Raw genomic sequence first — 17,223 nt, forward strand, 5'->3', positions numbered from 1 at the left:
TCGTAAATGAGTCATGATTAACCGTCGTCAATGCAGCAATGATTATCATCATAAGTGTGAAAGTAAATGCGACCATAAAAGCGGGAGTAATGGCGGCTTATCCTCCAAGTAAGTCATCACCTATATAAAGGCGGCCCGACGTCAAGGTAAATCATCCCATTCTGATTCCTTTTACTAGACTCGACTAAGAAACGTACTGACTTAGGCATCGGAGGGATGATTATGCCTCCTCGATAGTCATCCCATCATCCCAGCGAGGGCGTGGTCCATCATCTCATTCCGACTCTTTCTATTCAACTATTGAGAAACGTACTGACTTAGGCATCGGAGGGTTTTCTGCAGGTACCCCCTCCTCCTCGAGCCGACGATCAAACTTCAACGCTCAAAGGAAGCTTCTAGATCACTCCCGGTCAGCTCCCGCTCCAGTCCGCATTCATTGGTGAGTCAATATCCTCTACAGAATTTCTTGTCATCAACACCAATCATACCTCGCATTCTCATCTTCCGCAGCTTCACTTCTAAAAGCCTCTTGGCTTTGTTGATCTTCCGAATTTTTTTTTTTTCAAGTTGACATGCACCTCCGCTGGCTAACTGCCCTTCGCCATGGCTTCCTCCCGCTTGCGTTTCTTATGGGTATCTATTATGTTCTTCGATTGGAGTTGTCAGTGATGATCACACAATTAGCAGGTGATCAAGAATTTTATGATCATCCACCCCTGAATTTAATTTCAAGGTCACTATGTGACCAAGAGTTTTGTGGTCATCCACCCTTGAATTTAATCTCAAGGGTTGAGATTAAAACACTTAAAATTTATTCTTTTAATCTCAACACTTGATATTAAATTCAAGGATGCAAAATCCTTGATCACTAGTAACCGTGTGAATATTACTGTTGGAGTTGTTTAATACTTTTTATTTTTATTTTCATGAAAGGACGTCACTCCAATATATTAGCAAATGTAGGTAACATTATACAATGATCCACCCCAGAGGGGCTATGTCAGAATTGAACTGCTGCCTAGGAACTAAAGGGACCATAACATAATATCATCTTAAGATTAAGCTCCCTGAACCAAAACCCTAGCTTCCATACCGGCAACCATCAACAACTAGCTAGAAATCACAGTCGACCAGCCACCGCGCCATCATGGTCCGGCCACCATCCCCGATGGCACCAACCACCTTTGAACAAACCCTAGCCCAATTGTCCCAACTTGGTGCCACTCTACCAAACGTCGTAAGTCCCCATCAATGCTGCCATTGCCTGGACCACAACCAACACTATTGCAACCGTCGCCAAAGGTTGCTACTGCAACATAATATATCCATGAGCCACGTCGTCTTCACCACAAAGAAAGTCTCCATATGTATACCACCAACCAAGCAGCTCTCTCAAAGAAAAGGACAGATCGCCACCACATGAATCGAGATTCGCCGCAACTAGAGACGGCTTAAGGAAGTCTCGCTCCCTCAAAGGATCAACAACTGCCCTCATGGCCCTATACCCACAAATTTCAAAAAGAGATTATGTAATGCTAGACTGCTAATCATTTAAAAAGTATAAATTTATTATTAGTCGTTAAATTTACTATTTTCACCTAGTCTATTAACATTATGTTATTTTCTTTCATGTGGACATCATCCTCTTTTTTTTTTTTGGATTCAGAATTGCTAAGCCTTGTGATTTGGAAAAGGTCCAAAAATGGAAAAGAAGAACAAAAAACTTCGCTTAAAAGTAAACTAGCAGGACCCACTCACTACTCTGAAGAGAAGTTAGGGCATGTTTACTTATTTGGAATGGGTAGGAATGATTACGGGATAAATTTATTCCTGCGTTTACTAACACATAAAAGAATTGGAATGATTCCGGGTAAAAGTATTCCCGCGTTTACTAACATATGAAGGAATCGGAACAGGTGTATGTCCCACCTCCTTCGATTCCTTATATTCCTGAATACTCAGAAATTTGATTACGAGGGGGGGATGAGTTTAGGAATCAACTCAGAAATTTTATTTAAAATTTTTTTTTTTTGCAATTTATTATATTATCTCTATTGATTAATTATATTTCATAGTTTTTTAATATATAAATGTTAAATTGGTAAAAAATTTCAGTTTTGGAGAGTAAACCCCATTATCTTAATAATAGTATAAATGAGAATGAGAATTAGAGGAAAAATAATAATATATGCAGAAAAGGAGTGTCGTGAAAAACCGACGTCGAAAAAGATGTTATATTTAAATTTAATACCCAAAAAAAAAAAAGGTCTGCACTCAGCACAACTAAACTGAACGAAACGGACCAATTTTCTCTCATCGCCAAAACCAACCAAACCCCTAAATCCCCAATTTGGCATGGCAGGCATGTCTTCCCGAACGAAGGGTCCAAGGAATCGTGAACTCAAACGGCTGCAGGCCGAAAAGCCTCTGTTCATCCAAAAACGAGATAAGCCTGCGGGTATGCTTTTCCTTTTCCTTTTGGTTTTAGGCATTGCAATTTCCTCTTTGTTTCATTCTATCTGGGAATAGCTAATACTATATGGTAACCCATTAGTTTTTTTTTGGTTTCTTGTTTGTTTGTTTGTAATTATCTGACATTGTTACCTCAAACAGGTAGCAAGGTCAGAAAATCAAAGCATCATTCTCCTGCTGGGCCTTCACATGGTAAGAGTTTTTGTTTAAGGTTTTGATCTGCCAATTTCCTTGGGCTCTGTATGTTGAAGAAAAGGATTTGTTTTCGGGTAGTTTGACAAAATACTGCGCGATCGATTTGGTCTTTTTAAGATAACTTCACCAGCCAAGGAATTTGGTTTTTCATATATTATGTACGGCCAGACATAGAATAAGAGTCATTATAGTTTTTAAAGAAAATTTCTCCAGCGAAATAATCTGATGGGATCATAGATTTCATTGCATCTGCAGTCTTGTATTAATTTTAGTATTAATCAGAGATTCATTCTTGCTTTTCTTATGCCACAACATCGATATTCTGCTACTATCTGATGTCATGTAGTCAGAGTGCCGGTGCAGAAGGACCTAGTAGCACTTTTGTTTGTGGATCATGCGACCCTTGCTGCACAGCCAGTCTCTTGGTTTTCTTTTCAATTTTGTTTTTCGGTTACCTTGAATTTTCTAGTAGGAATAGAATTTTTATTTTTATTTTTATTTTTTTGGAATTTCTTGCAATGCTCGTTATCGTTAGAGAATTCATCTTTCCATTGCCGGCTGATGTGGACCCCCTCTGTTTTTCTGATGTGGATAATGTGGACTCCCTCTCTTTTACTGATGTGTGTTTACAGTTAACAGATAGTAATAAAAAAGTATTATAATTATTAATCAAACTAGTCAAACACTAAACCAAAAACTACAATGTAATATACGGGAAGGAAGATTATCTGCACTTCCATTGGCTTCTGTTGTGGAGAAAAGAAGTAACCATTTTGTTAGTGTAATTAGAGGATAACCAAATGTTTGGATCCATTTGTGCTTGAAGATAATTTCTTGTGCATATTGGTTCGTGCATGTTGCGTACTGCACATTAAGTAATATAGTTATTGAAGATGACTTCTCCTCCATCAATGTCACTTTGATATCCTACGTAGAATAATATGAAGAGACTAATTGTTGATGAGATCTTACATCTCATTGCGTATGTGACTTCTCCTTACGTAATTACGGGAAATACTGCCCAAATTTTTCAATTTTGGTCTGTGCATGGTGCATTGCTGATACACTTGATCAAGTTTAGTATATTTGCATTGCAGCTCATGTTTCATTTAGCATTCAATGTTCATTTTTTCTGTTCTTATATGATACTATTCAAAGTCATGTGGTGATAGTAATGTTGTTTTCTTTTTGACATCATCACTTCTTCATTATCTTCTGTTTTATATTTTGTCTGACAATATAAGCATAAACAGGTGCTGTGACATCTTCTCGTTTCTCCAGTGCCGATGGTAAACATAGTGCTGATGGTAAGATTTTAATTTTTTTTTTTTTTTAAGGTCTTTGAGAATATTATCTGGTGTAATTATAGGATAACCAAGTTTTTGGATCAGTTTGTGTTTGAAGATAATTTCTGGTGCCAAGCCATATTGATTTGTGCTTGATCGTACTTGACACTGAATAATATAGTTTTTGAAAATAAGTAGCTCCATCTGAGTCATTTTGATAGCTTGTAAAGGATATATGAAAAAATCTATACTATTATTAAGACAAGAGACTTTGTTTTTCAAAATTGGCCAAATCTTTCAATATTATTGTAGACTTCAATAATGGCATTATGGTAATCAGCAAATAACATAACAAATCATTTTTTATTATTTTTTCTTTTCAAAATGCATTCTTTTTACTATATTCATAAGATAACTGAGTTTAGTTGTCTGAACTGTCACATTTAGAGCATGTGTGGGCAAGGCCGGTATTTGTTGATTGGATCTTACATTTCCTTGTATGTGCAACTTCTCTGTTTATATGTTTTTGTTTTGTTTTTTTTTTTCCTTCTTTTCTGATGACACTAATATATCTGTTAGCATTCATTTATTCAATGTCATGCACACTTTACTGGTTTCTGGGTTTTGTCATCATTATCATCCATTCATTCATTTTTTTTATTATTATTTAACAATGTAACCGTGAAACAGGCAGCAAGGTGACTCAACAAGAGCTTGCCAAAATGTGTGCTATCCGTGACTGTATGCTTTTATTTTTGTTGTACAGTTTGTGAGTAGTTATCTTGGATTTTTCTGAAGGACAAATCAAAGTGCAGTGCTGATTTTGTATTACATAGGTCGAGGAATACTGAGCCAAACTTTTGGATCAATTCGACTTTTGAAGATAATTTTCTAGCTTAGTCAGTATAATTTGTGCATGATGCATGGTTGATACCAATGGTGTTTTGCCAAAGCCTTAAGCCTTAAAACCCTTGAAGAGTAGGCTTTTGGTGCTTTGTATGTATAAAAAGTAAATTTTAGATAGAAAATAATAATGAATTCATTTATTCATCTTAAATAAAAACCTTTTTTTCTTTTTCTTTTTTTTCTTTCTGTTTTTTGGTTTGGATCACATTCCTAGGGGGGAAAAAAACTTAATACAGTTTTATTGAACATTCATTTTGCTTTTCTTACGGTACTATTCAAATGTGATGTGGTCATAGTACTTACTTTTGGGTTTTTATAGTGTCGCCCATTTGTTTTATTTGCTTTTCATCCTTCTATCTGACAATATAATTCAAACAGGGTGCAAGGATTCTTGTTCTTACTACAATCCCAAGGAACTCCGTAGTCCTCCTGGTAAGATTTTGATTTTTTGTTTTAACGTTTCTTTGGCTCTGTGATTTGACAAAAATTATTATTATTTTGTTTATTATATTTCTTTTTTTGCAATACTGTGAGATCAATTTTACTTTTGAGGATAACTTTACTAGCCAAGTGAATTTGGTTTTTCCACTATGCATAGCTGAGGTAGATTACTGTTGTTATGATCGTTTTTGAAAGTTATCTCCTCCAGCCAATTCATTCTGGTCTGTCTGGTCTATGCATGCTGCATAGCCTACTGTTATATATAGAGCAGCAGTTTTTTGACGGGACATATATCTCATTACTTCTATGTAAAATATTTGTAATAGTTTTAGTCAGAGATTCATTGCTTTTTCTTTGGTATTCATAGTCTTATTATTGTTTTTCTTTAGTTGATTTTATACTTACTTATTTCTATAGTTTTATTGTTATTTTTAATATATATATATATATATATATATATATATATATATTTAAAATTATTATCAATATTTTGTATGTAATGATGTAACTGTGAAACAGGTGCCGAGCCGTTAGAACGAAAGGTTGCCACTTGTCCCCACCAGGGTATGCTTGTACGTTTGTTTCAGAGTTTGCTATTAAAATTATTTTGAATTTGCTTGATCATTGTGTGTTCTGAAGGAAAAAAAAGTGTTGATTTTATATCATGTCTTTAGGGAAAAACTGGCTCCAACTTTTGGATCAATTTGACATGGTGGAGATATCTTTTCCAGCCAAGTCATTTTGGTCTTTGCATGATGCGTTTCTGACAATCAAGTATACTATTGTTTGATGGGATTTTGCTTGGGCTCGTGTTTTATTTCTAAAGTCATTTCGCATTGCTGCTCCTGATTCATTAACCTTCAAAATTTAATTTTGTTTTCTGATGTCATGTGGTCTGATTTTTGGGTTTTGACATGGTCACTTAGTCATTATCTTTTGCCTTTTATTTTGTAAACAGGTAACAAGAATGTTTTTAGTTTCATGTTTTGTAAACCCGATTGTGCCCGTAGTGCTACTGGTAAGTTACTTTTTATTTTTGTTGTAAGGTTTGTGAGAATATTATCTTGGAGTTTTCTTGGGCTCTTGTTAGTGTGAAAATGAATGCATTTTTTTTTTGTTATTGTAATTAGACGAATACTGTGTGATCAATCTGATTTTTTAAGATTTATGGTAGTTTTCTAAAATTTCCAAAATTGAAACCGTAAGATTTATAAAAATTTTAGTCTGAGATTTATATTAGTTTTCCATGATGCATTTGCATTGCAATTAAACAGTCATTTTTGCTCTTTTGGTACCATTCAATGTCATGTGGATAGTTATAAACTTATAATAGTTTTAATTAGAGATTCATATTTGCTTTGCTTATGACCCAGCATCTTTCCATTGCTAGTGCTTGACTATCAGATGTCATATTCTCATGTAGTCAGTCTTTGATGTTTTGGGATTTGATATCATGCTATATATATAGTATGACACACATTTGTTGTGTCCGTAATTGGTATTGAACAATACCCACACGGGACCCCTAGAAGAGCACATGTTTGTACATATTGCACATGCAGCTCTCCCGGTGTTCATCCGATTTTTGTTTTCAGTTACGTTGAATTTGTTTGAACTATGTGTTATGTAGGAAAATAAGTCCTTTTATAGGGTAAAAGACACAAAACCACCCTTGTTGTTCTGGTATTTACTCACTATCTAACTTTTTTGAAAACCTAAGTTGCCCTGCCGTTAGCTTGGTGGTATAATTGAGAGTCCAACTTTTCATGCCAGCATGTTGCTTAATGTGAATGGAATTGTTGTAAATTAAAAAGTCGCTAAATACATGAAAAATTAGGGGGAATTGCAGTTTATTACCCTACCCTACCGTCCTACACCCATATTTCTAATGTAATCAAACTTCCCCTGCAATCTTGCAATTCTCGTTATTGTTGGAGAATCCATCCCTAGTCCTCGATGCCTGCTAATGTGGTTATTATGGTCCCCGTCTGTTACTAACGTGAGTTAAGAGAATAGTAGTGTCCTTCAGTATTAGAAGAATTAGTCAAACATTAAAACTACAAAATAGTAACTGGGATGAAGAGTAAAGTAACCTCCCCTTGTGGGAGAAGGGTCTCACCCTTACTCCTCTCTTTCACTACCTTTCCAAGCCTAGTCATTATTGGGTCTGCAGCTTCAGAAGACAGTCATCCTTTTGGATCGATTTAGGTTTTCTAGGTAAGTTATCCAGAGCCATATTGATAGCCTACATATGAAGTAACTAATTGTTAATTTTTGTCTTGTATATGATAAATAGAATAAAATACATTATTTTTTTATGTGATCATAGATCATCAAGCATTCATTTTGCTCTTTTTTGTGGTACTATCCATTATCTGACAATATAACCACAAACAGATTCTGTCCTTTCAGGCCGTGCTTTTGATCGCTGCAACATCAAAGATAACTCTAGTGCTCCTGGTAAGCTTTTGACTTTTGTAATAATGTTTGTGAGGAATAATATCTCAGAACCTCCTTCGGCTCTTTTTTATAGAGAACATTTGGTTTTCGAAGAAAACTTCACCATGCAACAAGTGGTTTTGGTTTTATTCATTATTTATAGCCTACGTAGAATCATTTGGTCATTATAACAGTTAATAATACCCGTGAACAGGTAGCGATGAAGAACAAAAGGCCACTAAACACTTGGAGATGACAGTTGACACTTCTGGTATGTCTGAGATTTATTTTATTTATTTGTTCTATTATATTAATTCTTTATGTTACCTATGCGTTTTGGAAAGCCTACAAACTAACCCTACTGCTAGCTTGATTTAATCGCTGTTTGAAAATATAGTGGATCCAAGTGTTGAATTTTATTTTGTGAAAAAGAACAAATTTTATTTGTTGCAGTGTCGGATAGTAATGATTGAGTGCCCATTTGTGATATTTTGCCTAAAGAATTAAAAAGTTTTCTAGGCAGTTCAAAAAATAAGGAATTACACTGTCAGGGAATTGTTACACCTTTCTAATTGCAGCTCCTGTGTGTTTGTCGTCGATTCCTAAGGAGCATCTCCTGTTCGATCCTCCTGGTTCTATTTGGTAACCTGGGGGTTTGCTTCAGCCGGGTATTTTGAGAAATAAATCATCAACAATGATCTCCGGAGAATGAAATCCTGCCTAGTTTGTGTGAGAATTAAAGGTTTGTGAGGATGGTAAACTGGGATTTGCTCCAGCTGTGTTGGAGATGGAAGTGTTCTATTGTGTTCGCACCCTGACACTAATTTATTTCCCAAATGTTTGTGAGGAATTTCTCGATATATATTTATATATATTAGAAACGGTTAAATACCGATGGGTTATTAAAGGTTTATTTCATTTTTGATTAATTGTTTAATTGTGTTTTGAGGCTTTATTATCAATGGTTTTCTAGCTACTAATGAAGCGAAATGGTATTATGCCTAGAATTTTTAGAAATTTTTTTTAATATAAAAAGCGCGGAACATTGGTATTTTAGAAACTTATGGGTGCAAAATATTGCTAGTGAAGCAAAATGGTATTATGCCTAGAATTTTTTTTTTTAAATATAAAATAGCATCATTACATTAAGTTAAATTTTTTTGCACAAAATTTGAGCTAGGAAACACAATCTTTGCACCCAACAAGAAAATTACTTACAACCTATAATTATAGACATCAAAATTATAAAAATTAAATAGAAAATAGTAGAGAAGTATAGGAGAAAACAAGAATAATCACAAATAGCTAAAAAGCTAGCATGATTTTCACGAGTACGTAAGTCTTGAATTATACCAAAGTCTTGAACTTTGTAGAGGTTGAAGTTTTTGATGAGTCTTTGAAACTTGAGGTGAGTTATTCTTCAAATCTCAAAATAAAATTAAAGCAAAAATGAAAAAAATAGAAAGCGAGGCCAGCCCTCCCCCTTGAAAATGGAAGGACTGGAAGTGCAGCGCTGTGGCTTCACTAGAATTTATAGGTGAATGTGTAGAGTTCGTATCTTTTATATTTTAGGTGATTATATTTTGACAAAGCACTCGAATTTCTCACTGTTCAATCTGCATGCATGATTGAGGCTTCTGATTTTAAGCAATGCGACTTCTTGTTATTTTTTCTTACTTCAAAGTGTAGTTTAGGGTTTTAGGACTTTTTATATATAAGGTTGATCATGAAGAGAAAGCTGTCTAGTTTTTCATTTTAAACAGAGAAAAGCTTAGTTTAATGCCTTGAAACTAGACCCATATAAAGACTATAAAGTCAAATACTTTTCTTCTTCGTAAGGAAGTAGCTCCTAACGTGAAGATATTAAGGTTCTTCTTTACGTTGTTCTCATCTCCTCCATTGCTGCTTCCAACCACGAGCATCCACGACGATTTAAGGATCGACTCACTATAAAATGTTGTTACGTACAGACCTAAGCCCTTCTAGGGTTGATCAAGGCCTTGCGGACGACATAGGTCCGGCCAGATACTCGTGTAAAATGTGTACGTTGCTCCTAGTTTTGTGCTTTCAAACTTTGCCCACACATCGCAGTGTGAGTAAGGCCCTCGAGGAGAGATGTTACTTAACAGGCTACTTGGTGCAACTGAAGATATGCATGGCCTTTTCGGCATCGATCTGATGATAAGCATATCACATATATAGCAGGAGAAACTCTGGGGGTGGCTGGAGGGATACCCTCAAGACTCTAGTAGACTAGTTCTCTTCTTATCAGTATATGTATTATTACTGGCTAGCTTATTGCCTTAGAAGTTACATGAATGGGGGAAAGTTACTTTTCATGTGTTCTGCTTGTGTGGTATTTGTTGTTAATTTAGTCAGTGAAAATTTATTTTGAAAGGGGGATGGTGTTTGGGATGCAAACATACCCTTTTCCATTTCTTTTATATTTCTCTGCTGTATGTATTCTAGTGTGAGTGCAAATTCCAGACAATACTTTTCAGCGATATGGATTTCAATCTAGATGGTGACTTGTCATATTTCAAAATGGACATGCCTAATAGTTGGCATTTATGTTATCAACTGTTTCAGAACTTTCAGTTACCTTTAACTTCATGCTAATCAAAATATGAAGCAAATTGCTCACAACTTTGGAGCTTTGATAAAGATAAAGTCAGTGTAATACCTGGAAGGTAAAGTAATGTTAAAAATTTAATATATTAGTGAAGACACGGCATTCCAATAAATTTTATATGAAAGAAGTAAAATAAGAAATTTGGAATTTCTACATTTTGGTATGCTGTCAACTTTGAATTACTTGAAAAGTGAATGTCATTTAAGCTGTAAGCATTTTACATTCTCTTATGCTTTGGATTTTCTTGTTTTGAAGTTAATTTGTTTTAAGTTCCACCAATGCAACCTATCACCTGAAATAATTCTTATTGAAAGCAGGTACAAGAACTTTGATCTCAATTCAAGCTTAACAGCAAGGGAAAGGAATTCTGAGAATGAACAAGAAAGCTGCAAAGAAGTTATTTCTGAAGAAAGCTGCAAAGAAGTTGTTTCTGATAGAGCTGGGTTTCAAGGCCTGATAGAGCTGGGTACTTATGATCAAGGGGATTCTATCAATGGTTCTGTCTCAAACTGCCACCTGGTAAGTTTGACTCGTGATGAGTTGAGGCAATATTTACCTTTATCTTTGCTATGTTGTCTTCAGATGCTGCAATGTTGTAGAAATTATGATGCAATCTAATCCTATGTTCCTTTGGACTCGATCTGTGATACAGGATCTAAAGGCTTGATAGGTACAACCATTATAGCAGTGGTTGGTAAGAAAGGAACTTTTATCGCATCAGATGGAAAAACCTCCTCTAATGAGGAAAGCACTGATGTGCTCATATTTTCCTATATTGTTGTACCTCTTAATCTTGATATTTATGTTTAGTTCTCCTTGTTTATAGTCTATTTACTTAGTTTAGTGTGTTTATAGGTATGAAGAGCAAGGATGAGAAAAAGAAGGAAAAAGAGAGGAACAGGATTGAAGGTGCTTTGCAATCCTAAAAACTGAAGCAGCCTCTGCAGAATGGCCAACTTTGAGGATTAAACTGTACTGATCCAGAGATAACCAGAAGACGAGCCTTATATGCACGGAAAGCCCTGAATGTCTAGTTTCTGGAGAATTTTACGGTTCGTGATTTCGATATTCCTAGAAAGAGATATGGCCGTTTAAGTACAGGCAGTTCAGTCAATACGCGAATCTGTGATGTGTTTCTAAGAGCTCGAGTTTTCAAGGCCTGAATGACTTAGCAAAATTCTGGAAAAATTAACATAGCATTATGGACCGTTTGAGAGCCCAAACATATGTTTCCTTGGAATTTTAGGATGCCACATCACCTTTCTTTTGTGCTAAGTTATTAAGGAGTTCCAGAGGCCTAAAGCAAGAAGGAAAAGTTGCATCTTATAAAAGGAGAATGTGTCAAGATGGAGAAGTACCATTCACCATCAGATTTTCACCAAAGAAGGCTGCTGCCATCACGTGTTCACCTTCCATCTCCATTCAACAAGTTCTTTTATGTTTTTAAGATTTTCTATTATGTTTTCTTTGAACATGAGTAGCTAAACTCCTTTCCTAGGGCTAGGATGAGGCCCTAGCATGATTGTTTACATGTTTTGATATTCAATTGATGGATTATTAGTTTCTTTTTAGATGAATTCTTAATCTCTGCTTGAATTGTGCTTATGTTAAAGTTCTATTGATTCGCGACCTTTAGGGCTTTGCATCTAGTTATCAGAAGATGAATTTGAGGCATAGCTGCAATATAATTCATATTAGCTTCATGTGATTAAGAATTGTAAATTACATTATTACTTGAGAAAGAATAATGATTTGCTTGATTTCCTTGTTTTCTAAAACGTAATGAATCCTGCATGTTAAATTTATACCTGAGAAGGATAAACTGCATAGTTAGGATATACGACCTTTACCCGAGAGGGGGAGAATCATGCACTTAAGGAAAACTATGGTCTAGAGTACCTGAGAAGGACTTAGATACGGGAATTATCATCTGGAGAAACGAAAGAATCCATTGGTTGGTTCAAAACGTAGATAAGATTGCATGTGGTTGATTCCGACACCCTAGGCTCATCATCATATTCTTACTTTTAATCATTATAAACTCTTTTCAATTTCTTTAGATTCACTTTTTAAGTTTTTATTTTCAAGTTATTTTCCCATTATCATAAACTCTTTCAAAACCGTGAAAATCATAAGTCTTAGTTTGAGTCATTGTGTGTCTTAGTCGATTTGTGCTTATTGTTTTGTGTGTTTTTCGTTTAATTAACGTAGGTTTTCATATTGTGAATTGACTTAATATCCTCGTGGGAACGACAACCCCTTTTCTTCCATTACTATACTACATCCACCCTGTATACTTGCAGGAATTCCATCAAGCACCAAGGGTCTTGTATATTCATGGGATCATCCAAAAATAGTTTCAATTACAGAGTACATTATGGCCACCATTTCTAGTGGTGTGATTGCAAGAGGATGATAGAAACTGTTAGAAAGGAGGTTGAGCAGATTTCTTCTAAGGTGAATATGAAAGTAGTAAGGAAGGGATTTCGGAAGTATATGGACATCTGGAAGGAGGATGAAAATCGCGACAACGAATTTCCCGGGGTGGTTTTGGTGTATGGTTATAGGAAACGTAAAGCTTATATTTACTCCGTTGCCACTGATGAGTATCTGGAAAGTGACACAGGAGTGTTTGGAATTAGCAGTGGTTACTGGTTATAAGAAGGCAAAGGAATATATAGAGGAAAAATTAAAGAATCACAATGGAGAGCCAACTACTAATGATTACATTGAGTGGCTAAATATGGCTGTGATGTAGGACGAGAATGAGCCTGGTTTAGCCGGAAAACTAGAAAATAAAGAAGCGGCGTGGAATCAAGAAGAGTGATTGGAAAATAGGTAATTCACGCATAATGAGGTTACTAGCCGCTGCAATATCCAAGAAAGTTTGGTTTTGGACTTTTCAGGTTTCTCGGGCGAAAAGTCAGGTTCTGGATTGTGAATTAGATTGGAGTAAATTTTGGCCAGAATGTTCGTTTGAGACGCATGATACATTTTCATAATGGGAACGACGAGATCTTCAATACTCACTTTAGTGAGCCCTAACAGATTTAGGCCAAAATATATCGTTTTAATCATCCGATTCGGGATTTAATATTTTTAGGCTTGTCTTACATTTGTTTTAGGATTCTTTTTATTTTAGGTTTTTAGTTTCCTTTTTAATTTGGATTATTTACGGTTTCTTATTAGAATATGATTTAGGGTTTTGGATGCCTATATAAGCACCATTATGCTTTGTACTAGAATCAGTTTATCATATCAAATTTAATAAAATGAGAAATTTTTCTCAAATTTTCTGGTGGACTCCAGATTTATGTTTTTAGGGTTTATTGCTTGTAAACCTAGGTTACTTCCGACTGCGTCAGGCTGTGGCAATCGCGGCTTTACATGACCCATTGTCTGGAGGTTATGTCAACATGGCAGTTGTTTGGAAAAGAAAGAAAAAGATGAAAAAGAGAGGAGGACATTTCACCAGAGGGGACCATGTGCTGCAAATTTTGGGAAGAGATTTTGATAAGTTGGAAAGGTATATGGAAAAGGTATTCATGGTTGTAACTTATGGGATGAGCTACAGTCTATTTAACGAGCTGCAGTTCAAGAAGGCTATTCTAGACAATATGGAAGGAGTTGAGACTGCACACCTACTTGCTGTAGGTGAATGCAGTGCTGAGAATCCTGATACCATTATAACCCGAGTACGTAGTTGTTTTTGACAGTGCTGATGCTCGGTCCTCTTCTCAATTTCAACCTGGAGATGGGGTGCTTGTTTTTTCCGATGATAACTATATATCATTATTATTACCAGAGTAATTGTTTTTGATGATGCTCATGCTTGGTCTTGTGCTGAATTTTCATCCTAGAAAAATGAGGTTCTGACTTTTCCCGGTGATATATATATATATATATATATATAAAATTTCGAGTTCTTCGTGTCACACATTACTGGATTGCAAACTCGTGCAAGTTTCTAATATCAGTAGAAGAAGATTTATAGACAATCCAAAAGACCAATAGATTTTCATAATATTTATGATGTAGATGATAGAATGTTTTGTCATTGATGTAGATGATTCTCTCAATCCAAAAGATTGTAGCAACAGCTGATTTTTTCATGTAGAAACTTTAAGATGTTGCATGCTAACAAGTCAATAAATCCTTGAAATGATCGAGCTACAAGTACTTCATTTTGGCCGATTTGATCTTACTAGTTCAAGAGTTAGAAACCTTCATACAACTAGTTGAATATACAATTTCGGATAAAAGGCAAAGATAGAAATACTTCTACTAGAGGCAAGTTCATACAACTAGAAGCTAAATAAAACTCCATATCACAACATATAGTAGAGACAAATTCATATTTAAAAATAAAACAAGTGACAAGTAAATTCTCTCTTTTATCCATCTGTCATATTCTTATTAGGCAAACATTTTACTCCGTTCTTTTATAGTTTTAAATTTGGTTTCATAGTTGGTTTTGATTTTTGTTCAAGAGTTTATTTATGAACATTATTTGAAATTTACATTAGGAAGATAAATAAAGTTTGTTGTTTTTGTTTAATTCGGTTAAAATTTTATTAGCTTAATTGACTTGGAACGTTAAAGATGTACGTGACAATTATGAGTCCAAATGTGCACAATGTCACCATGTGAGTATAGTGAGTGGAAAAAGATGCTAATCACTTAACTTTTTAGGGTGAGTTACTCCATTTGGTTAATTAAATCAATCTTAATAAGGATGATATATCTACGTGATGAACACATTTTATATCATGTTAATATCTCTTACTTATATTTGTTAGTAACTTATTTTTATTAATTTGAGTTATTTACTTTGTAATTGTGTTCTTATAAGTGAACGCTCGTCTTAAATAAATAAAATGTTAAAGATATGTAAGCAATTTATCTATTTTCCTATAATATTGGGTTCTCGTTTTAACATTAGTAATTTTCCATTTTATTAAATGAATAAGTGCAACACATCTTTTTATTGTTCCAATAGCATTTTTTTTTTGAAATAGAAGTTGAATGCATTAGATCAACAGCCAAGGGCTAAAGTCTACAAAGTTTACATAAGCCATCCGGCAAGAAAATCCGAACTACCTATCTAAACCATAGCGAACTCATTAGAATATCTGGGACGCTCACATTTAAGCAAGCCTATACAAGAATAGAACAAACCTCGCCTCCTACGGAAAGGAAATCATTCAACTAGCCCTAGCTTGCCAATCACGCAATTGTGGTACAAACTAAAAAACTAGAAACGTCATAGAAGACTCATAGAAGCTTGTCCCCGCTCACACAGGCTCATACCCAACTGAAAGAAAATTAGTAAATAACTAGCTCCTTCCCTTTCGAGTTGGAGCTCATACCAGCAGCTGCTGCCTTCACCTTTGGAAGCCTTCTGCACTTGCCCAGCCTCCTGTGCTGCACCTTTCTTTTTCTCCCCATATGGCAGCTTATTTCTACTGCCAACCGGACGACCTCTTTTCCTCTTCCCCCTACTAGAGCTTCCCTCCTCCGGCAAGGAGACCAAACCTAGGGTTTCCGGCTCCAAAGTCAGATTACGCTTTGTGTAGCCTACATACATGGACAAGTTTGAATTGATAGAATGCTTTCCTATTTCATTAATTGTGTTGTGTTGAAATTATTCACCTTGCCCATCAATTGTTAAATTCACTTTATGCTTGTTTGATTAATAAGTATGTGCATCCGATTGTTGCAAATGTAAGAGTATACGAAGAATTGCATGAGACAAGCTTGAATGAAACAAAGAACCAACTTCAATCTTTGAAATATTGTACTTAGCTCGTTGTTCTTACACGAAAAAAATGAGAGGAGTAAAAGATGTAGAGAAAAGTTATGATGTATGGAAGTATTTATGAGTGAAGACATTTGCCATCAAGCTTGAGAATTTGGACGGAAGTAAAATCAATTTCACATGGATATCAAGTTGTAATAAAGATCAAAGTTGTACTATAGATAGAGCTTTCTTGAAGAGAATAAGAGAGAGAGCTTCAAGAATGCTGGAGAACGAGGAGAATTAGAGACACATTGTTGATCTTTGTTCTTCCCTTTCTTTAGCTACTCGTTATGTGATGTATTGTATTGTTTTAAGCATGTTTTCAATTTGTATTATGTACATTATGGCCACCATTTGTGGTGGTGTGATTGAGAGCGAGAGGATGATAGAAACGGTTAGAAAGGAGGTTGAGCAGCTTTCTTCTAAGGTGAATATGAAAGTAGTAAGGAAGGCATTTCGGAAGTATATGGACATCTGGAAGAAGGAGGATGAAAATCGCGACAAGGAATTTCCGGGGGTGGTTTTGGTGTATGGTTATAGGAAAGGTAAAGCTTATATTTACTCCGTTGCCACTGATGAGTATCTGGAAAGTGACACAGGAGTGTTTGGAATTGGCAGTGGTTATAAGAAGGCAAAGGAATATATAGAGGAAAAATTAAAGAATCACAATGGAGAGCCAACTACTAATGATTACATTGAGTGGCTAAATATGGCTGTGGCAATCGCGGCTTTACATGACTCATTGTCTGGAGGTTATGTCAACATGGCAGTTGTTTGGAAAAGTAAGAAAAAGATGAAAAAGAAAGGAGGACATTTCACGAGAAGAGACCATGTGCTGGAAATTTTGGCAAGAGATTTTGATAAGCTGGAAAGGTATATGGAAAAGGTATTCATGGTTGTAACTTATGGGATGAGATACAGTCTATTTAACGAGTCGCAGTTTAAGAAATCGATTCTTGACATCAATATGGAAGGAGTTGAGACTGCACACCTACTTGCTGTAGGTGAATGCAGTGCTGAGCATCCCGATACCATTATAACCCGAGTAATTG

General features: G+C 35.4%; 1 protein-coding gene and 1 long non-coding RNA gene across 13 annotated transcripts; both read left to right on the forward strand.

The window, feature by feature from the left end:
* Positions 1 to 2,267: 2,267 nt before the first annotated feature.
* Positions 2,268 to 8,676, forward strand: LOC133729421 (uncharacterized). 12 transcript variants are annotated; one of them, XM_062156945.1, is made up of 10 exons: positions 2,268 to 2,458; positions 2,614 to 2,664; positions 3,921 to 3,974; positions 4,644 to 4,694; positions 5,238 to 5,291; positions 5,820 to 5,872; positions 6,259 to 6,318; positions 7,698 to 7,760; positions 7,954 to 8,010; positions 8,318 to 8,676. In XM_062156945.1, the coding sequence occupies exons 1-9, from the start codon at positions 2,356 to 2,358 to the stop codon at positions 7,993 to 7,995; spliced, it is 531 nt and encodes a 176-aa protein (XP_062012929.1). In that variant the 5' UTR covers positions 2,268 to 2,355; the 3' UTR covers positions 7,996 to 8,010; positions 8,318 to 8,676. The 12 variants fall into 12 exon arrangements, with proteins under 12 accessions (XP_062012929.1, XP_062012930.1, XP_062012932.1 ...); XM_062156946.1 differs by having other exon boundaries at positions 8,347 to 8,676; XM_062156948.1 differs by having other exon boundaries at positions 7,713 to 7,760.
* Positions 8,677 to 10,711: 2,035 nt separating this feature from the next.
* LOC133730082 (uncharacterized) lies at positions 10,712 to 11,769 on the forward strand. Its single transcript, XR_009856583.1, has 3 exons — positions 10,712 to 10,890; positions 11,024 to 11,065; positions 11,227 to 11,769. It is a non-coding gene; the product is annotated as an uncharacterized LOC133730082 (long non-coding RNA).
* The last annotated feature ends 5,454 nt before the right edge of the window (positions 11,770 to 17,223 follow it).

The sequence above is a fragment of the Rosa rugosa genome, chromosome 2 (assembly GCF_958449725.1).
Source record: "Rosa rugosa chromosome 2, drRosRugo1.1, whole genome shotgun sequence".
Classification (NCBI taxonomy): Eukaryota; Viridiplantae; Streptophyta; class Magnoliopsida; order Rosales; family Rosaceae; genus Rosa; species Rosa rugosa.